Source organism: Papio anubis, chromosome 3, assembly GCF_008728515.1.
Source record: "Papio anubis isolate 15944 chromosome 3, Panubis1.0, whole genome shotgun sequence".
In the NCBI taxonomy this organism is placed as follows: domain Eukaryota; kingdom Metazoa; phylum Chordata; class Mammalia; order Primates; family Cercopithecidae; genus Papio; species Papio anubis.
Genome location: NC_044978.1, coordinates 155,363,159 through 155,390,590, shown reverse-complemented (window position 1 = coordinate 155,390,590; position 27,432 = coordinate 155,363,159). Strand labels below are relative to the sequence as shown.

General features: G+C 35.7%; 1 protein-coding gene across 5 annotated transcripts in view; it reads left to right on the top strand.

Moving 5' to 3' along the window:
- The window catches only part of PCDH7 (protocadherin 7), a 535,818-nt gene extending 509,038 nt beyond the window's left edge, over window positions 1-26,780 (top strand). For 4 of the 5 annotated variants that reach the window (XM_009206638.4, XM_009206641.4, XM_009206640.4 and 1 more), the window contains one exon: window positions 22,466-26,780. In XM_009206638.4, the coding sequence (XP_009204902.1) occupies window positions 22,466-22,842 (377 nt within the window). In that variant the 3' untranslated portion in view covers window positions 22,843-26,780. The remainder of the gene's footprint in view (window positions 1-22,465) is intronic. The other variant, XM_009206642.3, reaches the window with a different exon arrangement.
- The last annotated feature ends 652 nt before the right edge of the window (window positions 26,781-27,432 follow it).

The following is a 27,432-nucleotide window of genomic DNA, read 5'->3' as shown; positions in this document are numbered from 1 at the left end:
TTCCTGGTGGGTTTGAGGGTTGTCTCCTGCCCTGTTCCTGTCTGACTAGCTACCCACTGTAACAAAGTCAATGGCAAATATAAATTATTCTACAAGTCACATATCGAATTAAGAAACTCATTACCTTTATTTTATTTTTTCTTCTCGTTTTTTCTTCCATTTCCCTCTTCTTACTTTCCTCATACGTCCTTCCATTCTTTCTTCCTTTCCTGTTCATCCTTATTTCTTTTATTTTTTCCTCCTTTCCTTCTTGTTTTTTTTAAATCTTCTTTTTTCAATTCCTTTCCTTTTTTTTTATTTTCTTCCCCAAGCTTCCTTGTCTTTTCAGTCTTTTCTTTCTTTCTTTCTTTCTTTTTTTTTTTGTCAATCTGTACATTACATCTCCCATATGTTCACTGAAAATTAGGTATAATGGAAAGAAAAGATGATAAAATCAGGATCCAGCTTTCCTTATTTTATTTCCTCCTACTTCCCTTTCTTAAATTCATATTTATTGAAAACCACTTACATAAATATATCTAGAAATTTGAGGTACAGAATCTCATTTGTTCTCTGCAATGACCCTCCAAGCAAATAAAGAGGCAGTGGCTAAGCAAGGGTAATTAACTTGCATAAACGCATAGGTGAGTGTCAGGATTAGAAAGCAGGTATGGTTACTCCGGGGGCCCTAGTTTAGCCAAATCCTTTTTACCTCTTTCACTGTCTAGATTAGCTAGTTGAATGAATCATTTGGCATCTGTTTCTTATTTTTAACCCTCTGGGAAATGAATGCGACACTTGCCTCTTTCTCTTCTTCATTCAATAAAGAAGATGCCCTCAATTGTGCCAGGCACGGAATAATCAATTCCCATGATGATGATTATGGTAATGACGATAGCTTACACTTACATAGTCTTTTCTGTGCCCAAAGCTAGCCTTACCTTTATGTGGATAAATGCATGCCACTCATAATGATAACTTAGTCATTTATCTTAATTAATGCTGATGTGCTGGATGTAATCAGTACATGTTCATTATTCACAGGTCCCTGTAAAGATAAAGAGATGTTTTGGGGCTGGTATGTCCTTTGCACGTTGTCTTCATTTTTATGTTCAGGTGCTGCAAGAGGAAAAAAGGCATTTTTAACCAAACTTAACTTAGGTTGAATACAATATTCATTTAAGACAAATTTTGAGGAGAGGAGGCAGTATATATAAATTACCTGTCTTTTTAATAACAGAACATCATTAGGAAGGAAGGAAGTGTAAGAAAAATATCAGTGACTATGATTTGCTGCCTTAACTGTAGAGATACAAATTAGAGGAGTTTCATCTGTAAATGTTTGCTAATACATTTAAGAATAATTAATTTAAGAATAACTTATTTATTTAAGTCTGATATCCTGTGCCTTGCTTCAAGCAGCAGTATAATAATCTGTGGATGCTTGGACATCAGAGACATTTTATCTTTGTGGACCTTTTATGTTCCTGTATCTTTTTATATACAGTCAGGAAAGTATGATTACTAGTTGAGAATTTGTAGTTGCTGTTAGTTTTCTATATACAAAGATAAGCACTGCCAACGTCCAAATAAGAACAGCTTTGAACATTTAAAAACAACTCAGTGGTAGAAGAAAACACATCTCTCATAAAACTTATTTGTTTTAAGTTACTCTGACTTAGTTTAAAATAACCTAATTTAGCATAATGATAGTAACTTGGTGATTCATCTGTAAGAAATTCCATTTTGTAGGAAGAAAAAAAAATATGTGGATCTCTTTAGTTATCTACAAGGTAGCAGATTTAATTATATCTTGCTCAGGAGGAAAAAGTTCATGGTGCTTCTCCTTGTCGGTTAGTAGCCCTGGGGTTAAGTATTCAACAGAATCATTATTAGATCTGAATCACAATTTAGCCAAAGGTTTTTTAAGGTTTTTTTTTTCCCCCCCAAAGAAGCAAAAGCAAGTCTGATGATGACTATTTCAGAATATTTAGCCATAACTATCTGGACACAACCGTAAGCAGCATATTGTACTGTTTTCCAAAATTCATGAATAATGTATAACTCATCAGATACTTCTTAGATCATCTTCTTCTGAATCCTGACTCTGACTGCAATTCTAAATATATTTAATCCCACCAAATCCCCGTGTGCTCTTTGGAAGCCATGTAGGTATATCATGGGCTGATAACTAGTCCTCACTTTGACTGGATATTTTTAATAGTTAAATGACACTACTTAATACAGCCTAAAGGATAAATAAATCCCATAACTCATTGCTAGCTTTTTTTTTCAGAAAAGTAGGTTCTCCTTGACAGCTACTTTAAAAGACAAGTCTTCTCAAGATATTTGTTTTCCCTTTTAATTCTCTTGCTTTTGCATTTAAGCTGTGGATTGTTTAGCCTACTTAACATGCAGAGCAGAAAGCTGTTTTCTAACTTTTCCCCCTCTTTTTGAAGGTTATTTGATGCACATTACTGAAATCCTGTACCTTTTATACTCTCTAATCTGTTTAAAGATTCTTTAGATTTTTTTTTTTCAAATGCAGATATACTTGTAAAGTCCATCTAAGTATAGGGTAGAGATGATAGTGTGTTGAAGACAGACATTCTCTTTAATTTTCTCAATTTTACCTTCTTTTCATGTCCCTTTTTTTTTTAAGTAAATTGGGATTTAAGTAGTAAAAAATGTGATTCTAAAATATATAAAATAGTAATTACATAAAAATTGTTTCTTTGGGGGAAATGAGAGATTATACCTGGTTAAGTAGATGACAGAGTACTAATTATTATTTATAACCTTTATTATTATGAATCTGCAAGTCACAAAAGATTAAGTTTCAGTTAAATTCGAACAGCTAGTAATTATAAAATACAATGCCAACTGTCAGAAAATCATTAACTTTTGTACACCTAATCTTTGAAATTAAATTATTTTATAATTCTTTTCCTAAGCTTCTTACAATGTGCATTTTTTATATTTGTTAATTTTAATATTTTTTAAATAAGCAACACTACAAGCTATCTTTTTAAGCTACTTTTCTGGGGGTTTATTTAAAAGAAATATATTTGGTACTATAAATTTATAACAAAAAAATGAGTCTGTAATCTTTCATTTTCTTATTGGTAAACATACACAAATTTAAGATTTTGACACCTTTAATTTATGTCAGAAAAGAGGATATTAAGTAAAAATATATAGTTTTCAATAATAAAGAATCAATATTCTATCATTCAAATATGTGTGGTGGAAAGAATACATAGAATAGTAGTTAAAGCACTAGTAGTAAGATGGGAGAGTTCTCTTGACCCCCTTGCGGGACTTCTGAAAGGGGTGGCTTGTTTACTCAGCTGCCACTGTGCTCAAAGCCCTTGTGGGAGGAAAAGCATGCAGGTAAGCAGGTACAGGAATCAGGGCAAGTGCCTTTGGGCACCAACAGGAATGAACCCCATAGTGGCCTATGGCAGCATTTAGAGGTTGTCCATGACCTCTGGAGCCCCTGAGGTTGTGTGTTACAAACAATGCTCTTTTAGCTTTGCTGTCCACAGATGGCTTAAGGGTTAAACAGCTCAGTGAAGAATCAGTGTGACAGCCTTTTTGGGTTCCCACACCCAGTGCACCCAGAATTCTTGTCCAGCGTCCAGGAAGAATCAGGTCACATGAACAGATTGAAGAGTGGTATATGCAGAGGATTTTATGACACAATGGAAGTGGTTGTCAGTGGGATGGGGAGCTGGAAAGGGGATGGAGGGAGAAGAGTTCGGAGAGGAGGCTGAACTCCTCTCCAACTGTTCCCAGCCAAACTCCTATTCATCCATATCCAGCCAAACTTCTGTCCAACCTTAGTCTCCAATGTCCAGCTGCCTCTTCTCCTCTCAGTGTCCAGCTGCTTCTTCTCTTCTTTCCTTCTGTGCCATGCCACTCTGCTTTTCTGCCAGTGGAGCTTGGGGTTTTTAATGGGTACAGGGTGAGGCGGTGTGACAGGCCAGAGTGATTTGGGAAAAGGCAACATTCCAGCGGGAGAATAGGAATACACGTTCTCATTAGGGCTGTGGGTCCAGCCTCAAGGGTGGAGCCCTCACCAGGGACCTTGCACTCTTCTAAGCAGTATTTCCCTGCCTCCTGTCTGTATCAGTAGTGATAACAGCAGAAAAATATGTTAGGTACTTTTATGTGTACACCATTATGCTAGGTACTCAATGTGCATTTTCTCATTTAATTCTCAGAACAACCCAATGAGATAGACTCAGATTTAAATAACTTGCTAAAGAACATAGTTGATAAGTGGCAGAATGTGGACTCAAAGCAGACTTCCTTTGTTCCGATACCTGAGTGTTAACCACCCCGATTCATTGATTTCTCTAAACAATCACGAGTGAAAGTGAAAGTGAAAGATTACACCATGCATGGTTCCTTGGTCTTTGTGCGCCAAGATACAATTATTAAACGTGCTAGGTATAGGAATGTACTTGAGTGCTCTACTACCTTCTTACCTCATTGTCTTTTTATATACATAGCTTTTCCCCATTCCTACAGATTATTTATTAGCCTCATAGATTGTGACCATACAACCAAAATAAACTAAAATTTCAGGTATTATCCAATTACTTGATTAATGTAGGAAGTCAGGTTGGTGAAGCACAGCTGAAATTGTGCTTTGTGTTCATTTTCTCTTAAGAAATCTGTACGTTCTTTTCCAATAGAACCAACCCAATTGTGATTAATATGTCCTACATAATCTCTTTGATGCTTTGTTTGCCAGAAATAACTGCCCAAATCATATTGCTTTTTTCTGTTGTTAAGCATTTATTTCTGCTTCTCACATCTAATTCACCAAGGAATGGTTCAGCATCTTCCATTCTTAGTTTGGCCCAGCATGCTGTGGTTTCCAAACATGGCTTTTCTTTCTGTGAAATGACAATAATCCAAAACCTCATAAACGAGTTGTCTTCTTGCCATGTAGAATTTAAAATAGACCTATCCCGTGAAGATAAACCTTTTTTTTTTTTTTTAGCTGAATATGGCTTTAATAATAGTGGAAGTTTGAGGCTTTTTACTAACACAGTAATTTTATCTCTTTATTTTGACTTGGATACAAAATTTTCCATCTCATTCGAGGACCAACTGAGGGACAGCTGTGGGAGAAAATCCCCAGGAAAAACAGGTTGGACACCAACAGTCACATCCGAGTGTGGTTTGGCCCTGGAATCTTCCCAACACACACTCTCAAGTTTTCACCTTTCTATCTGTCCAAGCTAAAAATGTTCCTCTTATTTAAAGCTAAGACTTTTGTAGTTACCATTATATCTGACATCCGGGGATGCTACTTTTCACAGCTTTCTTCTTCTACATATAGAGGAGTACTTTTGTGGTTTGATTCAGCTTAGACACAGAAGATTTTCTTCTTTCTGAGTTTATAACACAAACTGCCCCTGGCATATGACGGTTTGGCATACGATTTTTGGACTTTATGATAGTGTGCAAGTGATAAGCATTCTGTAGAAAACATAGTTCAAGTTTTGAATTTTTATCTTTTCCCAGGCTAATGACATTCAGTACAATAATCTCTCATGATGCTAGGAAGTGGCAGTGAGCCACACTTCCTGGTCATCCGGAGGATCTTGAGGGTGAACAACTGGTACTCACAGTGCACTGTGTTGTCTGATGAGTTTGCTCAACTGCAGGCTAATGTTCTGAGCACCTTCAGCCTGGGCTTGGCTAAGCTACAGTATTCAGTAGGTTAGTAGTATTACCTACATTTTTAACTTAATGATATTTTCAATTTACAATGGATTTATTGAGCCATAACTTCATTGTAAGTCAACAAGTATCTGTACATTTATGTCTTGTAGGTCAAGATATTGTATAATGTCATGGTTACGAGCACAGGTCTGACATCAGACTACTTGGGTGTGTAACCTAATTCTGCCACTCAGCAGATGCAAGCTCTTGGGTAACTCACTTAACTTCTTTGTGCAATAGCTTCCTCATCTGTAAAATGGGATAATATACAACTAGTTATTAGACTACAACTAGTCTATTTCTTAGAACAGTGCTTGATATATCCTCTCTTTTCCTTCTTTCTTTTTTCTTTTTCTTTTTCTTTTTCTTTTTTTTTTTTTTTTTTTTTGATACAGAATCTCTGTCATCCAGGTTGGAGGCTGGAGTATAGTGGCGTGATCTTGGCTCACTGCAAACTGCCTCCTGGGTTCAAGAGATTCTCATGCCTCAGCCTCCTGTGTAGCTAGGATTGCAGGTGTGCACCATTATACCCAGCAATTTTTTTTTTTTTTTTTTTTTTTTTAGTAGAGAGGGGGTTTTGCCATGTTGGCCAGGCAGGTCTTGAACTCCTGGCCTCAAGTGATCTGCTCACCTCAGCCTCTCAAGGTGCTGGGAATAAAGGCCTGAGCCACCTCACCCAGCCAATTTATTGAATGTATAAATAAATGTAGTTTTGGAGGTTATACTACTACAATAGTGGGACGCATCTTTCTTAAGCCTGGAACCTTCATGCCAGTTTTGTGCAGTTAAGTCCATTTCTTCTTATTTCCTCTTCATCTTGAAATTTCCCCTGAGATTTTATGTCCTGCCATAGCAAATCTCAATTCCACTAGTCCTTGGCTTATTTGCAGAACAGGGAAAGATGACAAGTTAGAAAGCAGAGATTGCCAGTTTTTTTTCCATCTGATGATTCACTGTAGTATTCACAAAGTACCACCAAATGGCTAATACAGTTCACATAAATTTTAAGTGTGTCATTTAAAGGAAAACTCTCTTTAGTGATGATTTCTATTGCTAACAATACCTGTAGTTTTATCTGTTTGTTTCTGATAGAATTGATTTATTTGAATTGTATAAGACACTGGCCAATATACAAAGACCTGAGGAAATTAATTCCCTGCAGCCAGTCTTCTTTTCCTAAGAACTCCAGAATAACCAGTGAAGCGAATTCATTGCTCACATGGGAAAATCTGTTTGCACCATGAAACCTCCTTTCCTATGTGATACCCACTGCTGGCCAAGTCAAACCCGAAAATATTGGCAAAAACAAAAACAAAAAAAGAGAGACTTAAATAAAGAGCATGTGTGGCAGATGGTGGAGATGAATAGTTGATCATCACTGTCTGCTAGTCTCACTCACTGTACTCCCTTCAAATTGTTGCAGTACCGTAATTTTGCCATGATTATCTATGAAATTATGTTGGCTGTTAGGCTCTGATTCATGCTTTTCTTAAGTCATCTACGGGAAAGATGACATTCTAATTGCACTCCTGATTTTTTTACACTATGAGTTTGTTAAGCACAGACACGTTTAACTAAAGAAAAAGCCTAAATGTATGTAATTTGACATTGTGACAGATTAATACTTAGGCATTAGACCAGCAGTACAATTAGACAGCTTAAATGTGTCCTACATCTTAATGTCTATATGACTTTAAGAAGTCACATTAAATCCTCCTTTTTTAAAGGGTCTGTTGCCATTTTGTTGATTGAAATAAATGAAAGTCTACCAGAGGATTTAAGTGAATTATGAGGAGGCTCATCACAATTACACCTAATTCTAGAAAATTGAAATCTAGGGAATTAAGTGTAAATTCAGAATAGCTCAAGGTAAGAAACTATATTTACAGTAGATTTCCTGAAGTGGTTATTGAGGATGTAACTATTATTCTTTGACTTATCTGAATTATTTTTAATAAGAATAAAACTTTAGTATCTGAAGTAATTTGAAATGACAGCTAAAAGTAAAATTTAAAATTCAGATGACATTGTGTGCATATTAAAATTATATTATGCTATAGTAAATGTCATAGGATAATATGCAGTTTACACAGAAATAGCCAAAATACACAAATTTCCATATAATATGGTTTAAATTATAGTGGCCTTCAAGCTTTTTTAGTGTGACTCAAAATAAGAATTCGTTTTTCATAGTGATCAAGTACCTGTATGTGTGTACATATATATGTGTGTCCGTGTGTGTGTGTGTGTATATATACACACATGTACATATGTATGCACATATATATGTATATATAGGTGTGTATATATATGTATGCACTTATACATATATACATATATATGTGTATACACACACACACACACACACATATACACGGACACACGTGTAAAAGTCTAAAACAAAATATTCTTTAAGCAACCTGAACTTCGTGTGAAGCTGGTTAGAGCTCCTTAAATGGGTTCGGTCACCATCTCATGGGTCATGGTGCTCAGTTGAAAAGCACTGATCTAAACTGTCATGATTACACCCATTTTAAATGTATTCAGGTTACAACCACAAGGCAAATAAAATTTGTCAAACTGTATTAGGTTGGCACATTGCCTACAGTAGTTCCTATCACAATGCCCTCAGTTACGAGGATGGGAGAAGAGAGCCTTCTGCTGTTCATCTCCTCTATCAGAAACATTTCCTCTGTCTTTTGAAAATTTTCATCTATGGAATGAGCTATACGTGAGACAATAATAAATTTTATCTCCCAAGCTTATTCTTAAAAGACATGTATAACTGCCAACTAGAAGTCGTGACGACTCTAAAATAACTATAAAATAGCTACTATCCATAAGCAAGGAAGCTTAACAAATTAGTTTATGTGTATATCCTTGTAACCACTAAGTACAGAATTTTCCCATTGGACGTTTTCTTAGCAGCCTCTACTGACTCTACTGACAGCACCCTACTCCCTAGCCTGGGTTCGAGGACTGCACTTTGTGTTACAAAACACATCCATGGATTATTCTAATCGACTATATTGTTCTGTTAGAAAGAAAGTCTTAACTAAAAAGGTTATAAGACAGGTCCTAAAAGGGGATGAGGAGAGTGAGTGGTGAAGTTCATTCAGATCATCTAATACCAAACAACAAAGCAAAAGCTACATTGCTTTCTCAGCTTGGCCAGTGACATTGCATTTAGGATTAACAGGTGTCTTGCTAATAATTCTACCTGTGGCCATTGTGAAGGTAGACATAGTCATCAGGGATAACAGGTAATCTGTCTCCCTGCTATATCCTTGATTCAACCTTTCAACAGGCCCTTAGTGAGCATGGAACTGGAATGGTCCTTGAATTCAGAGTATGTGCTGGAACAGCTTATCCTTACCCTGCCCATAGAGAGTAATACTTTACAGAAAAGGTCATATGAACAGGTAGCAGACTTCAATGCCAGACATTAAGTGCTAAGAAGAGGTAGGCATGGCATGAAGATCAAAGAGGCAATGAGGAATCAAAATTCCACAAGCTATCCAGAAGAAATCTTGAATGAGATGCCCTGGAACTTAGTTTTGAAGGACTCATGAGAGATAGATAACAAGTCAAGGAATAGCAGAAGAAACACATTAATATCATGAATACACTGAACAGCATGAGGCTTTCCAGAAATGATACCTACCTTAGGTCTGTGGAAGTGGCAAATGGGAACATGTAAGAATGGGAAGAGGTAAGAGTTCAGATCCAGAAGGCTCTTCTATGCTAAAATAAGGGGTTTGTGATTTGTACTGAAGTTTATGGAGGAGAGTTTTAAACTAGGGACAGACTTGCTACTCTACTTACAATTTCTAAAATAATCATGAAATTATTATTTTTTTAAATTTATGTATTATTATTTTATTATTATTTTTATTTATTCATTTTTTTTGAGAAGGAGTCTGGCTCTGTCTGCCAGGCTGGATTGGAGTGTAATGCTGCAGTCTCGGCTCACTGCAACTTCCACCTCCTGGGTTCAGGTGATTCTCCTGCCTCAGCTTCCTGAGTAGCTGAGATTACAGGTGCCACCATGCCCAGATAAATTTTGTATTTTTAGTAGAGACAGGGTTTCACCATGTTGGGCAGGCTGGTCTCAAACTCCTGACCTCAGGTGATCCACCTGCCTTGGCCTCCCAAAGTGCTGGGATTACAGGCATGAGCTACCATATCAGGCCATAATTTTTTTACTAGGTACAGTTTTCTGCTAATTACTAGGAGGGAAACAGGTTAAAGAAAATGACAACAAAAAAATAAGTAATGAACAAATAGTAAACATCAGGAAGTCACAAAAATACCATAAATTCTACAAAGTATTCATTAGAATTGTGCCCTGGTACCTGACACTATTTCTTAGCTGTTACGTCAAATTCTCTTCTCTTCTTGGGAATTACATTACCCAAATTTAGAATGACTTAAAGTGATTCCTTTGATGATAAGGCCAGAGGCAGCTATCACTAAGGGGTAGAGAGAGGAAAATATGATCACCCAGAAAGGCGAGCTGTTTGTACTTTACTGAACAAAAGGAATTTGAGCTGTGTTGATTGATCATATACAAATAGCATGGACAATTGGATACTAGAGTGAAGTAGAATTTTCAAGAGTGCAAAATGAAAATTCTTTAGTGTATTCCAAAAAAATTAAGTACACATGACTCAACGGGAAATAAAAATCAGTTTTTCCACTCCATATCCTTTAATGGATGAAATATGGGTAGAAAGGACCAAATGCAGCAAGTCTGTGCTAACCCTACTGTAACCAGAGAAGCAGGAGTGTTTTCAAGGTTCCCATGGTAGCTGTAAACAATAACTACAAACTTACACAATGTCTTAAGTTTTAAGACAATGAAAATTTATTTTCTAAAAATTCTGTACATCAGAAGTCTGACATAAATCTGCCAGAGCGAAAATCAAAATCTCAGCAAGACTGCATTCCCTTTCTAGAGGCTCAAGGGGAGAATGGGCTTCCTCGCCTCTTCCAGTTTCTGGAGCATGCCTACATTCCTCTTCCATCTTCAAAGCTGGCAATGACAACTGCAGTCTTTCTCACATCACTTTATTCTTACATGGACTTTTCTTCTGCCTCCCACTTCCACTTTTAAGAACCCCTGTAATTACAAAATGGCTCAGTCGGGTAATCCAGTATAATCTTCCTATGTTAAGGTTAGTTTATTAGCAACCATGGCAAAGCGAAATGAAGGTTTCAGATAGCAATGTCACCTGAAACTTTCATTCCCCTTTTGCATCTTACCTAACATACGCACAGTTCCACAGATTAGGATGCATACATTTTTGGAGGGGAACATTATTCTGCCTACCAAGAGAGGTTGTAAGAGTGAATGTGCAGAGCGGCTCCTGCCCCATCACAGGGAGCACTGAGACTGCCTCTGAATCCATGCAGCCCGAGAAGGCATAATATAGGCATGAGGGAGATCTCCAGAGCTTGCTTCTCCAAGCCTCCCAGGCTCCCAGGGAGGTTTAACAGTGAGATTTTGCCACTCTCCAAAGTAATAGGGAGTAAGTAAAGGAAAACATTTCAATGAGCAGGGAAAATCAACGAAGTAAACTGATCCAGTGTTACTTCATTGGTTTCTTCCCCTTTTTATCTGATCATTGAGTTTTGTTTTCTGGTCACCAGAGATCATTTTCTTCCTTTTCTTTTTATTTACCTGCTATGCACTTCGAGCTCTTCAATACTCTTTTGCTCCTAATTGTGATTGTCAATATTACTTTCAACTGATCAGCTGATTGATCCGAGTAAGGAGCCAGCATTTCAAATGTTTAAAACGCTTCCCATGAATAGTTTTTCAGCTCCTACCCAAAGCTCTCAGAGCCTCATCTCTAAACAGTATTTCAGAACTCAATGTTTGCTGGAGACCTTCCTCAGAGGTTGAAATTTTTGTCTTTCTCTCAAATCACAATCACTAATGAAATTCTATTTCTACACAGCTTGTTATTTAAAAAGTAGTTCCAATCCAATAAGCTTTTCTGTGTGATTTCTGAAATGTTTCAATAGGCAATCCCAAGCAAAGAGTTTGAGAATCTGATTTGAATATATTATATTTGAATATTATTTGAAAATAGCCATGTTATTAGCATAACTGTAGAGTTTCTCAGGATCACTACAGCAAAGAAAAATACATGGGTGTCATAATATTTGTTACATTAAAAAAATTAGGATTACTTCAGTAAATCTAAATTGCTGTGATTTGCCCCTGTGCCAAAAGTAATCACTTTCAATTCTACTTCAAATATGATTTGAGCTTTAAGGTGGTTCATTTTAGATTTTCACATAAAATAATAAATAGAAAATAACACATAGAAATACCTCATATCACATGATGTCTACTGCAGTGATACTTTCTTCCTTAAGACATCCCCTACTACTGAATTAATTCTATTTAACATATTTGTACTCATTAAGTATTTTAATAAGAACTACTTATTGCAGAGGCTATTCTCATTTACTTTTAGAAATACTTTATCTTGAAGAAAAGAGAGTTTAAGAAAATATCTATTACATTTTTTTCAGTTCTCATTTTTCCCCCATCTTTTTATTTGTATAGAAGTATATGTCATGGGGGATTGCAAAGATAAAATGAGCACTTCCTTCAACATTACAACCCAAAGGTGATATTCTCATAGTTAATGGAGGCTTTATGTACTATTTTTAAAGTAAACATCCATTCCTGAAGGCAATATTAATACTTATCATAGAATATACATTCTACAACTTTATCATCAATAATAAACATTTAGTTTATAATCCAGTTACGGAACGAATGAGTAAAAAGATCACACTGCCTTATGATAATTACCTAGTTATGATGTAAAACTTTGACAATTTGAGACCATTAAAATGAAGTGGCTCTAAATTGATACTTACAACTGTTTTAGTACCACATCAATAGACTTTCTAGTAAAATCATTGTAAAGTAGCTAACAAATTCTGTTAACTTATAAACAGCACCCATTTGCATCATTATTGTTCTTTTTTGGACTTTTATGATAACAAGAACTGATTTTCCTTCTTATAATAAATAAACATAAAGATTCAGTTGCTGGCAATTCAAGACACTGGTTTGAAGCAAATGTTGAACATGGATTTTCATAAAGAAGACAAGGTTTTTCAGATTGGTGATCAGCAATCAGTTAAATCCACTGGCAAGAATCAATTTTCTTTTTAAACAGAATCTTGAAAATTGTTAGAATTTTTGGATTTGGGCCTCCGAAGAACTAACTTAAAATATTAACATAATCAGGCCTCTTTTCTTCTAAATATGCATTTTATAATTTGTTTTAAATCTTTGTGTCACTGAATGGCAGTTTATTTACCACATGTAATTTATACTTTTTGAGGATAGGTGTTGAATTTTTAAACATTTTTAACTTTGATTCTAACTCAATGAGGGAAAAAAAGTCTAGGTGTACAAATACACTGTCTTTTTCTCATTCACCAGGATGTTGGAACTATTCTGAGACTCTAATTCAGGTATCTTGAATCCCACAGAAACTGCATGCAAAGTTTGGTGGGTACATATTTGCATTTATGCGGGGAGACAGTACTTTTAATTATTAAATTAAATTATTAAATTAATTTATTAAAGTATATAATTCCCGAGCAAGTAATTTTGAATATAAGAAAAGTCAAGAGACTAGAAGAAAAATTATGAAAGCTACGATTATTTCAGTGAAAAAATAAGCATGAATGACCAAGAGTTGGGTCTATTCTTAGTGGGATAATCTATTGGTTATTGTGGAATATATGCCCCTGTGTGTTCCTGGGTTTTATAAATTCTGTTTATCTATGGCAGAGAATCCTCTCATTCGCAGCACTTGTTTCCTCTCTTTCCACCCTGCTCCTTCACATGAGAACCTCTGCTGTCTCTAACTCGGCATGGGTAAAGAGAAGAACCAAAGTAAAGCCACATCTCTGATGTGCATAAATTGATCGCTCCCAAGCAGTCCTCACACATTTTTCTGCTGTAGTGCAGTTTTCATGTGCCAACCAGCAGATTCATGTTTGAGTTGATTCAGCAAGACTGCTTGAGATGTGACATGCAGAATCTCCACTCTATATAATAATGCCGCATTCAGAATGACGGTGGTCTGAGCCTAAAGGCAGTAAATGCTTCTTGAGATACATTCAATTGCTGTTTGAGTTTAGCCTAAGGTACGGAGAAAAGTTGCTGATGCTTTCAAACATGTTTAAACATTTTAATATTGTCCTGGCATGTCAGCTTGAACTAGAACACTCCTAGGTATAATGCAGTGAAATCCTGTCATTAAAGGACCAGAATTTCTAAAGGTTTAGATAGTAGCCCTCTACTTGAACTTCTTAATTAAATGTGTTTAAAATATCTCTGAAAATGTTCTGTTATAAGCGTTGTACTTGCAGTGGCATTGGTTAGTCTATTATCCATGATAAGGAGATATAAAAGAAGTAGAATGGGCCAGGCACAGTGACTGACGCCTGTAATCCTAGCACTTTGGAAGGCCGAGGTGGGGGGATCACGAGGTCAGGAGATCGAGACCATCCTGGCCAACATGATGAAACCCTGTCTCTACTAAAAACACAGAAATTAGCTGGGTGTGGTGGTACATCCCTGTAATCTCAACTACTCAGGAGGCTGAAGCGGGAGAACTGCTAGAACCTGGGAGGCGGAGGTTGCAGTGAGCTGAGATTGTGCCACTGCACTCCAGCCTGGTGACAGAGCTAGACTCCATCTCAAAAAATAAAAAACAAACAACCATAAAAGAAGTAGAACGTGTTGTTGATAGATCCTGGGCTATTGTTTGGAACAGTTAATTTTTTGCAAATACCATAATATACTTATGATAATTATTTCAGTGGCCTATTGCTTTGCCGATGAACTATTTCCTCAAAACAAACAAACACACAAACATAACTTTGTGGCTTCAAACAACAAAGATCGATTACTTCTCACACTTCTGTGGATTGACTATGTGGTTTCTCATGTTCTGCCTGGCTCACTCATATGGCTGCATTCACCTGGCAAACTGACTAGGCTAGACTTTGCTGGGTCAGCTGGGTCTCTCTCTCAAGTGGGGTCTCATCTGCAAAGAGGCTAGACCATGCTTTCTCTCAGGATGGTGATCCCAGATTTCCAAAGGTGAATGCAAAATTGTGACCTCTTAATAGCTGGGCTGAAAGTAGAACAGTATCACTTCTGCCACATTCTGGTTGTCAACAGTAGTCCACCTTCAAGGGGTGCAGAATCGACAGTAAGAGTAGTAAGGTCACATTCCAAAGTGGGTATGTGTAGGGAGATTGGAAGAATTTCATGTCTTTACATCAGAAAATCTTCATAGCTCATGCTGAATGGCTTATTGTTTTTAATTATTTTTGATGTATGATGCATTTTAGGTATTTACCCTGTGTTTAGGTTGTCTTGTCCTGATTTTCAATTTTTTATTCTTAAAATAAGTTATTGCTAATTTTGACCCATCTTTTAATGGAGCTGCTCCTTGTACTGCCCATGCAAGCAAAGCCAGATAGCATGTTGGCAATCTAATATCTTAGGGGCAAGTTTCAAGTGAAATGGTTAATTGTGAGGTTGATCTGTGAGGTTGTAAAGATAACTCCAAATAATACATCATTTGCCCTTGAATTTTGAGCAACCATGGCACATACTGAATAAATCTTATTTGGCAAACTCCTAATAGAAAAGGAGTATTAGGAGGATGACTAATGTAGAGTAACCAGGATCCAGTGGCCAGCATATTTCTCTAGATAGATAGTAGCTCTGTGTATCACAGACTCTATCAGCACAAATCCATTAGCACTACTAGAAAAGTAACTGGAAATAGGTACCCATTTGCTTGACAATTGCTATTTATTCCATAATAAATTATCTGAAACCCTTGGGGCCAGATACATCTCAAAATTTAGAATCCTTCATATGTTATAAGATGTTATATGTTATGCATGTGTCATATATTATTTTAAAAATCTAAAAGAGTCTAAGGCCATGCTTTTAATTAAACGCATTATTTCTATAGTAAAACATATGAATATTCACATTATGTGAGACAAAAAAGATGAAAATAGCCTTGCATTAATTCATATCAGATTTGTTGTAAACTTATGAAGGGGGAAAAAAACCACTTTTGATTTCCTAAGATTTTTTGGAGACGGAATTTGGATTAGGGATTGTGCACCTGAAGCAGGTAATATTTATTGAGGGCTTACTGTGTGTCAAGAATTATTATAGGTACTTTACATGCATTAACATATTCAATTCTCACAGTAATTCTAAGAAATTAATACATTCTTAAACATTAATTACACAGATGAGGAAACTAGAATCAAGGAACTTGTCCACGTTCATACAGCTGTGAAGTGACAAAGTTAGAATGTGAATCTAGATCACAGGCTATGAGCCTATTCTCTTAAACAATATCCTTTTTATTCCTGGAAGACTTCAGAGAGGGAAAAATCTCTACCTTCTTAAATCTCTCCAGCGTCTTTGACCTACTATTTACTGAACACCTACACGGCAGCCAGGACCGTATTACGAGCTGTATAGTCATTAACTCTTTTCTCCCACAATAAATGGGGGAGTAGGTATTATTATCTCACATATAAGGAACTTGAAGCTCAGAAAAATTATGTCAGAAGTCACACAGCTTCTAAGTAGTTGAGCCTGGAATCACATTGAGCAGTATTGGGACTGTAAATCTCCTGCTCTTTTTAAAAGTTCATTGGTCTTTGCAGGAAGGGCCCAGGAATGGAACAGATGATGCTACAGCAAGGACTGATTGATTAGCTGGTCTTCCTATACTCTTCTAATTTGGTTAAATAAAGTGATTCTGTAATAAGTTAAAACACTCTTTGGGGATCTTAATGGTCTTTTTGTGGCCAGAGTGACACTTACTTGCACAACTATAAATTTCTCCTCTTCCAGAAAGTGATCCTACATTTAGAGGATCACAAACTGCTGGTCTGAGTCAGTGGTTCCAGCCTTGACCGTGAACTGTGCTGTGTTTGCCTGTCTCGTCTTCCTCAATTCCCCAAACAGGCAAAAGGCAGGGATCTTTTAGTTATTTGTCAAGTCCAACTCACTTGTGCATCTTTTGGATCTTGTCTCCTGACCTCCAATCTTTATTCACTATGATAATAATTATCCAAAAAATATTTTGGTTAACCAACATTTATTTATTTTTTTCTCAGCCCTATCATATAAAATGAAAGTAAACAATTTTCTAACAGCTGTTTTAAAATAAAACACTTATTTAATCATTTGAGTAAAGAGATACTTTCATTTGGACTAATGATAGTGAAAGGAATGTTAAAACATCTGTTGTAAAACATTTTTCACTGATCTTTTATTTTTCTTGTCTACCCTTTTGTAAAACTTTTCATAAGTCAAGCAAATTTCACTAGAATTTAAGTGTGCTTCTAGAAAAAATGTCTTTGTGTAGAGAGAAGTCAAGAAACGTGGAAAGAAAACCAAACACTTTAAAAAGGAAAAAAGGAAAAGGTTCCTACATGTGATTTTGTTTTGTGTTGTTTTGTTAATTTGGCTCTAAAGGAGGGAAATACCAGGCCAGGCACAGTAGCTCATGCCTATAATCTCAGCAATTTGGCAGGTTGAGGAGGGCAGATCACTTGAGATCAGGAGTTCGAGACCAGCCTGGCCCACATGGCCAAACCTTATCTCTACTAAAAATACAAAAATTAGCCAGGTTTGGTAGTGCACACCTGTAGTGCCAGCTACTCAGGAGGCTGAGGCACGAGAATCGCCTGAACCCAGGAGGCAGAGGTTGCAATGAGCCAAGATCGTACCACTACACTCCAGCCTGGGTAACGAAGCGAGACCCTCCTCAAAAAATAAAATAAAACAAAATAAATAAAAAGAAGAAAATATGTATTCTTTTGCAGATTTTGTCAAGTAATGTTAGTCATATGCTAGAGCTTGATGTTAATGAACAAATTGGAGAAATGATTTGGACATCTGGGAAGTCCATACCTCGACTTAACAATCCATTTATCTCATGTGGTTAGCAAATCAAATAATGTGTGAATTAAACAAATAAATGATACGTACAGTTTTACATATCTGATCTTTAAGAAAACTCATGGGAAATATTTTAAAGCTAAATATAACATTTGCATACTTTCTCTCAGTCAATACAAAGATCCATGTATCTCCAGCCCCAAGCCAAGGACCTGGAGTAGAGTGAGTGTCTGGGATTCTGACAGGATGCAAAACTCAGCATACTTAAAATCCTTCCTGGTGCAGAACTGTCTTCAAGTCTTATTGAGTCTAGTGTGCTCTCCTATAACAATGATGCCTCTAATGGGTTCTGAATTGTGTAAGGCAGCTTCTGGAAACATGAAATTCCTCTCTAAACCTGGGCTTTCCTTGTTATTTCTAATGATTCTGTCTATTATCTATCTGTCACTTCTTGTTGAGGTCATTGTAACAGCATCTAGCAGCATCTGCCCACCACCCATCCATCTACCCTGCCTAGTAAAAACAAAAATACTCTGTTTCTGAGAGATAATCTGACGTCTTAGGAAGACATATAATTTTCCCCACTTTCCAAAATATGTAGTTTTAGGGAGGTTGTGTCATTCTTTTCACTAAGTATTAAAATTTGTGACTCTGTGGCATCTATTTCCTGTGCTACTCAGATGTTTTTCTGTTTCTCTGCAGACTGTAGCTTGTTCTGATGGTTATGAGTAGGCAGTAATTGACCTCTAAATAACTCAGCTGTTATATTTTAAGAAGAAGCAATGTGTTGTGGTGGGAAAACAGTAAATTGAAAGTCAAAACACTTATTCTTTGGCTTCAGCTTTCTCTTAGCTTGGACCCCTTCGCTGTTCCATCCTCCTTGCTATATGATTGAGGTGCTAAATTAAAGAGATGAACTTCATGTGGGAAGTAGTTCATGTGTTATGAATTGTTCTAACATCGTTTGCTAGTATGATGGCTTAAAAACTGTCTACTTTCTCCCAGCACTTTGGGAGACTGAGGCAGGTGGATCATTTGATGTCAGAAGTTCAAGACCAGCCTGGCCAACATGGTGAAACCCTGTTGTATTTTGAAACAATACAAAAGTTCGCCAGGTGGTAGTGGTGCGCGCCTTAACTGCAGCTACTCAGGAGGCTGAGGCAGGAGAATCGCTTGAGCCTGAGAGGCAGAGGTTGAGGTGAGGCAAGATTGCGCCACTGCACTCCAGGACAACAGAGTAAGATCCTGTCTCAAAAAAAAAAAAAAAAAAACAAAGGAAAAGAAAAAAACTGTCTACTTTCAAGAGGGACATTAACCTTATGTCTAGGAAAGGATCTTAACTTTCTAATATGATGCAATGATTCTAGGAAATAGCATAACTTGATTAAAATGGAAACCTCTGCAAGGAATGTTAAGCAAGAACAGGATTTGATGGATACTATTTTTTTACTTCCAGTCTTCTCAAGGTTTGATAAGATTGATGGGGTGTGGGGGCATTGAGAAATACAGAAACAAACAAAAAAAATCTCTAAAGAACTGGCTTTATTGTGGAAAATGCTTACAGAGAATATTATTTTCTTTTCCTACTGTCTATTTGTATTGATTTACTCAATGCCAGTTAAGATTTGTGATCAGGTGTCTTCCATCTTCACTGAGATCAAAATTTAAAAGAACAGTACTAAAGCATAAAAGAATATTCTTAGATGTTAGAAAACAAATCCTTCAGTGAAAGACTAAGAAGAGTTACTAATTGTGAAAGGTTTTCCTTTATAATGCCACAAAAAATAGGACAGTTTAAAAGTATGCCTTTTATGGAAAGAAGAAAGAATTGCGTTTGATGATTCTCTAAGATCCTGCAGAAATTTTGTGTTGAAAAAAATTCATAATATATGCATGCGTAATTAAAATAAGAAAATATGTAAACAAAGAAAAATACTTTTCTACTCATGCCCTTCTTTAATAAGTTGCTTCGTAATACAGATTACATTTGTTAATCATTGGTATTTCTTTTGAAGATTCACTTTAGTCAACCAAATTGGAAGTTTTGATTACTTGTGATGAATCTCTTATAGCCCTTCTTGATTATTTTTCTAAATTTGATGACAAACACTGCAACATGTCTCAGCCAATTAGGCTTGTCAGCTTCCACTGTGGTCCCCAGTCAAGTGTTTTACTTTGGAAATGACAGGAGATCCTTATTAAAAATCATGCTTCTTGGATAGAGATGTGGCAGCTTGCATGCATATGATGGCAGAGAAGACAAGCTGCCTTTCGTTAAAAGCAGTAGAGGAAATCAATTTTGGCAGAAAATACTCCGGACTATGAAGTAAAGACTGAAGGAAAGAACTGAAGAGCATCTCACCTATAACTGATTGGAGATTCAGTCAATCTATTTAATAAATGAGTATAATCTCTTATGAGCTGTAGGTAGTTTAGGTACACAAGTTAAAAAGTAAGAAGACTCATTTGAGCAAGAATATAGAATTACAAGCTGTTTATAAATGCATCTCAAACAGGAGGAAAACAAGTGCAAGGAATTTCAAACTCAAAACACAAATTAATCCCTGAAAAGCAGCCACCTGTATAAGTCATTGTGTAAGTGAACTGACATATTGTGTGAGACATAAATGTGGAGAGATGATTGGAGATAATTCTGGGTCATTTCTGCAGGGAATGACAATCACATTCATATATATTTTTTTCTATTTCAGAAGGTAATTTCCTGATTATTTTCCCATGCCCTTGCTATTCACTATCATAAGAAAAGAGGAACAATTTGAATTTGTTGAAGCAGTGGGAAAAAAGGGAAATATTTTGAGTAAAAAGCAGACCTGATTTTACACTTTGCATTTCTATCCTTTTTTTTTTCCCCCTGTTCAAAGCATTTAGGTGAGGTTAAAAAAAAAAAAAAAAAAAAGTATCCCAAGATAGGAAATATTCTCAAAGAACTTGCAGTTTATTCATTTAAACCAACTAGATTACCAAAAGTATTAATAAAATTTGCTAATAATTCGATTTTTACAATGCATGTGAAATACTTATTTGAGAAACAGACACTTTAGGGTAAAAAAAAATGAGTGGGAAAGTACTTTGTTATTTTGATGAAAAAATTAAGAGAATCTGCTCACTTAGAAGTCAAATGGCAGCATGGGCAACCGGAGTAAATAATTAACCTTACATTTTACCTACAGGAAAGGGTCAGATAATTCTAGATTTCCTGTGTAGGACACTAGAATTTCCGTGTGAACGCTTAGTCAAGGGCATAAAAATCCCAGGACACTGTTTCAATAATCGATGGGCCGACAAATGTCAATAGCTCAGTTACCCATCATTGAAGGAAAAAATGACAAACATTAGTGGAGAGCCTTCATTTAGGAGATTTAGCCGAGTAAAATGTCTAAAATATCCTATACAAATGTTAAACTACAGGGGATGGTGTGTGGAAGCAAAAGCAGAAAGTGTACATATCTTGGGAATAATTTAAATAACTTCCTCTTCTATTTTAAATGAATCTATGGATTGTGCATGTGCACATCTCACTGATTCCACTGGTTACAAATATATTTTCAGAGGTCAAATTTGGCAGTCTTTAAGTCCCAAGCCTTATAATAAAATGATACCATGTGACAATAACTGGAATGCAGTCATATTATGTTCTTTTGTTTGGCAATGAAAAACAATAAAACATTTTAAATAAAACCCTCCAGGTTACTATCTCAGAACCTATTGAAGTAGAGCAGGTTTTTCTCTCTCCCATTCTCTCTTTCTCAAACAAAGTCTGTAAAAACATTTTTAATATTTAGAAAAGACATAACCATTCTCCAAAGACAGACACATGCTTTCAATTATACATACAGGTAATTATTAACTGTCATCTTTAATCTTGTTTCCTAAGAACTCTTTGGACATGTTTAGCCTTTCAGAAGTAAAAGTCATTTCCCATTCCATTGGATAGTACCATTAATTAGGAGTACATGCTAGTTCATCCAAAGTTTAGTAACTTGCCTATATTCACCCAGTACATTACATTCAGATAATATGGCCCATGCATTTTGATGTGAACACATCAGCACACATTAGGTCATTTGGCATGGTGGGGTGGGGGTTGGTGAGGGGATATGGGCTAGGGTGGGCAGATGTGTGATATTGCTAGTATGCTTATACCTATAACTACTGGTTCCTTGCTTTTTACTTTTTACCACATAATGTGCTGTCAATTTGGTTCTACTTATGAGTCACCCCATGTCTTAGAATGTATTTTAAATATAAGGTTTTGCATATTGCATTCTATGAATAATGTATAAGCAGGAAGAAATTCAATTGGCAAAAGCACACAACTTCTGGGATAATTTATAAATCCAGAAAATTGTCAATTTGGATTTAATAATTTTTCTTATGGATGTGGAAAATATTAACACCCACACAAATTTACCTGTGTATTTAGAGCTTCTAATTGAGAATATCCTCATGTCCCTGTCCTGTAACAAACACACATATATCTGTTTCATCTACACACTTAAATGTATCATTTTGTCTACTTTCCTATTCTATAATGTGTCTTTGCAAAACCTTATCTTTCATGCACATGAGATTAAAGACTGTCCTGTGGAATGATGAGCTAGAGGGTGTTGGGAAATGAGAAATAAGATGGTAAGGAATATATTTATATATTTCCTCCAATTTCATATAGATCAGGGGAGCCTGTTGAGGAGTGTCAAATCCTAATAGCTTATTCTCCTTGGATTTCAGACTCAAGGCCTCTTCCAGATGTAGCCCTGACTGGGAAGTGCACTCGTGAGTGTGATGAGTATGGCCACTCAGACTCCTGCTGGATGCCAGTCCGCACTTCTCCAGAGAGAAAGAAGAGCCAGCCTAAACTCTCCACTTTCATGCCTGTTGATGAACGAGGAAGCCAGGAAAAGTTGGCCAATGGGGAGGCCGCCATCATGGGTGACCGCAACAGAAACCTCCTGAACAAAAAGTTGACCTCATCCTATGAGACCTTCAGTGCAGCTAGTTTCAGCAAAAATGAGGAAGCCAACCCTGAGGATATTCCCCTTACAAAAACAGGGGAATATAAGCCATCTCCTGTCAATACTCTCACTAGAAGAGAAGTTTACCTGTAGGCTATAAAGGAGCAACAGCAAAGTTCTTTACATGTATGAAAAGGAGAATAAGGGGCAAAAAAACCTTACAAAGCAAAACGTTTAATCACAAAGAGGGGGCTACCAAAGAGACAAAGCTTTGCCTGCCACTTCTGCCTCCAGATCAGGCCTTTAGTGATACTGTTAGCCTGATTCTACTGTACAATGTAGAAACCATCCTTGTTACTTGCATGTCTAACCCCTTCACTGATTCCCAACACTCACTTTCTCTTCCCCACCCCTCTCCAAAAAAAAAAAAAAAAAGAAGAAAAGAAAAAAAAAGGGGGGATAGTTGCAAGTTTCTTCCACAGTAACTGTACGAAGCCTGATTAGCAGAACACAACACACTCTCATTATCCCTAAGCTGAAGCATGATTTTAGTCACTTTGATTTTGTTCGAGTGTCATCCGGCTGGTCAAAAATAAGCAGGACAGATAAAATGTATTTCAGACATACCATCAGAATATGGTTTATCACCATCAAAGGCAATCCTCTGAAAGTGATAGAGTCCCTCTAAAGGTACAGTCCTTAGAAAAAGGGACTATATTAAAAAGCATTTTGGGAAGATCAAAGCTTTAATATTCCAACAAAGACTAAGAGCAAAACAATACTCAGTGGATGATTGCAGTCCTAAATTGGCATATGTTGTTATTTTCAGGTTAAGAGCATCAACTTCAATTCCATACCTTCACCAAATATTCTCAGTATACACGCAGTCATGATTACATGTATCAATTTCACTAATTATGACTTAAAAAATTATATATATATATTTTCAGAACAAGACCACGATTATTAACTAACTTGAACAATTGTATCATCCAAAGGCCAAAGATCATATGGCAGATCAGGGAAATCATGAAGTTGATTTGGTCTCGACGTGGAAAATCATTAAGCAACAAAAGCAACTGAACCCATGTACGCACAGAAACAATCAGACACTAGTTCATTTTATAGTGCCCAGTAAAATGTTCCTTCTTTTAAAATGGATTTTATTTGAAAGCTCAGAAAATGAAAACTAATGAGATATATTTTTGGTATTATAATAGACAATTGGTTGAGGTTCAAGTTTAGTTTCAGGTAATATTATCAGGGAAGATTCCATGTTTTAAAATAGTATTTATGGGTCATGGGTAGGTTAAGAAAGATGCATTGCCATATAGTCTTGTTAGTTAAGTCCACAATGATCATTTTAGAATCCAGGCTATGCTTGCTGCTCTTTTTATCCACATTTTAAATTACAATTGCATTTTTTTACTTATTCAGTGCACACTTTCATGCACCCCAAGTGCATTAATTTTGACTTGTGTGCAGTATAGAAATATTTTGAGACTAACAACATTGAAACAAGGTGACACCCTAGTTGACTTTACCACTAATGTGATTTGAACATTATTTAATATACGTTTTAAATAAATCTAGACTGAACATGAAAGAAAGGAGTTTTGGGCAATGACATTTTTCACAGGATGTATATCTCAAAGGTAAAAGCGGAGTTTTTCCAGTGCAATAAGAAGAAACAGAATATGCAGATTTTGAGCTACTGGCTCCATGGAGGATAACCTAATATGGCTGAATATTGAGCTGGGACATTCAGAGAAAAGTGACAATCCATGGACAGAATAGGGAATAACAGGTGTGAGGAGAACAAACTCTCATCACTGAATGTTTGTAAGCTGGTTAAGGCATAGCCTTGATGGCTCTCTAGCAAACTGTAGAAACAATGTAGCTTTGGGTAGTTTCATGCTTTGCAGAATTTCTTAGACTATAAAGTGACACAGCCTGGAATATAGGTTGATAATTCACTATAGGTCCTCAAAATACTTTGAAAACCACTTCTCTGTTTGGTGGGGTACTCTTTGGGGGTCATTTCCTCATGCTCTTTCTTAAATGGAGTTTTCATTTTGATGTTAGTTTATGTATAATAGGTAGGATGCAAAAAGATATGTAATTGAAACAAAAAACATTGGACTAAAATATCAGTAATTGAACATGTTTATGTTTGATTATTATTTACACTATGGAAAGATGCAATTCTAGTACTTTGTTAGGAAACTGCATTAAAGCAGTTCTGCCTTGTATAATCTGTAAGTACCTATTAAGACAAAATACTTCTAAAGATACTTATGAAATGTATACATATTTTTTCTTGCACGTTACAAAGAAAATACTCAATTGCATAACACAGATGTTTGACAAACTTTTTTTTTAATGCATTTCTTTCTTTCATGAGACATTGAAACCACTGATAGCTCATTTCACTCTATCTTAAACCCTTCTCTTGTCTATAAAACTAATACGGGTCACACCGGACCTTCGGATTAATTGGATCCACATTTCCAATGATGTTTGCACCCCATTCAAGATAGCCATGCCATTGTCATTTAACTCGTGAACCTCTCTTTAGAACTAAAATGGGTGTGAAAGAACAAAATTCAGTGTACTGTAAGTATTCACAGTAATTCTAGTAGAATTAGCTATCATAACATGTTTATTATATAATGAGCTGGCATGACACAGAAATATATTTTGTGTTTGTATGACTTTTATTTTGAATAGGTTAAATCTGGTGCCACTCCATATATAGAGTGCTTTTGAAAAAAATCAATAAAAAGAAACAAAAAAAATAAATAAATGAGTGAATGCAAAATAAGCAACTGTGCCTTTTATACCTGTTGTTACGGTAAAAAAACGGTTGTTGGGTTTGGACAATGAGGGGAAATGGGCTATTCCCAACTTTTTTGATCCTGTATATTTGTCCATGTTTATTTTCTGAAAATAATAAATAATATATTAAAAATTTGCCTTCTGACAAACTCAGATAATGGACCAGTCTTAAATATTGTTATGTCATAAAGCAAAGTTAAGGCAGTAATATGGGCTGCTTAAATCTGACTAGAAGATGAAAGCTTTTATTGTAAGTGTAACACAGAGATACTATCAGGAGTGAAATCAGTCCATTTTGCAAGGTAAAATATTGATTTAGAATTTTATACTTTATTTCTTTTTTGTTGTGTTTCTTTTAGCTACAGTTTCATTTTGGTTGTACAGGATATAAACCATATTTGTTTTCTGTACACAAGATTCTCAAGTGAATTTTGCATGCATTATACATTAGGACACATTTATAAATTAATGAGTAACTATATAAATTTATGTGTATTAAAATGTCTGTAGCTTCAGTCTAAAATCTACTGCTTTTTCTGAATCTCCAGATATCATTTCTGTATGGTTTCTGACTGGCCTGCTGCCTGAGTTTCAGAAAACAAGGGAGGCATTATTTTTATGGGAAGAGGAACTAAGATGGTACTGAGGATGTCTGACTAAAACACTACCCTAGGAAGCTGTCTTGTAGGAAAACAGAATAAAACACACAGACCAGAAGAAACTGTCAAGAATCAAACAGCCATCCAAAAATAGTCATGAGACATCTAAAGACCTAAATAATCTTAGGTATATGCTATCAATGATAAATAAGAAAATGTGTCCTTAAGCAAAAAAAAAAAAAAAGTGAGGATGATCATGAATATAGTAAAGCTTGTTAGTTGTGACCTAGGTGAAGATACAATGATAACATCTGGAGGAAGGCATCATTTGTTCAGCTACCTAGGGTTTACTTTCAGACTTTTCCTACATTTAAAGCACTTGCATTCAGTGTGGTACGATCTGTTTGTAATGTTAATCATTGCCTATTGTTCTGCTACTTGGATGTTGATAGTGAAGCAGAGAACAATTTATCATCGTTTATTATGAGTCACTATGCACGCAACTATGCTTAACATGGCGAAATGTATTAAACACTCGTCCAACTATTTATGAAATACTTTACATAATTTAATTTGCTTTTGTACAGTTTTATGTAAATAAATTGCTTGTCATTTTTGTCTCTGCAAATTAAAATATAACATGGTCAAATGGTTTCACACTTGTAAGTGTACTTCTCTGTTGACAGGTAATTCAGTTTTGATTGGATGAAAAGTGAATGGATGCATGTACCAGTTTGATTTAAGATGGTTTGATTCCTTATAAATTAAGACACAGCAAGGAAGCTAATGTGGCAGCAATTGTTGATTTAGGGGGGCTTATGCATAACTGTCACATTACTTTGCCTCATAATGAAAAAGAACTCGGATCCTTAAGTTTCATCAAAATAATTCCTGAGACATTTACCTAGCTAGCTTATTATCTTAAAGTGTATGGCAGAAAAAGGAACTTACCATCGTTAATATGAAGATTGATTTATTTTCAGAGGCATCTACAGAAATTTCACATTTAAGACAAAAGTAATCCTAAGTCAAAATGTGTCTTTGTTTAGAAAATACACGTTTTTAATCTAAATTAATAACAAATACAAAAAAGTTATAGACTTTAAAAAAATCATGTGAAATATAGAGAAAATAAAGGAAAAAGTACAATTTTTACTTCGATTACTTATTTTTTCTTTAAGGGACTTTCTCGACTTTTTACATTTTTTCTATATTTTATTATCTATTTTTAATCATTCCACTTACTATTTGTTATAAAATTACATCCCTATTATAGTTATCTTCTTTATTTATTAAATTGGCATCT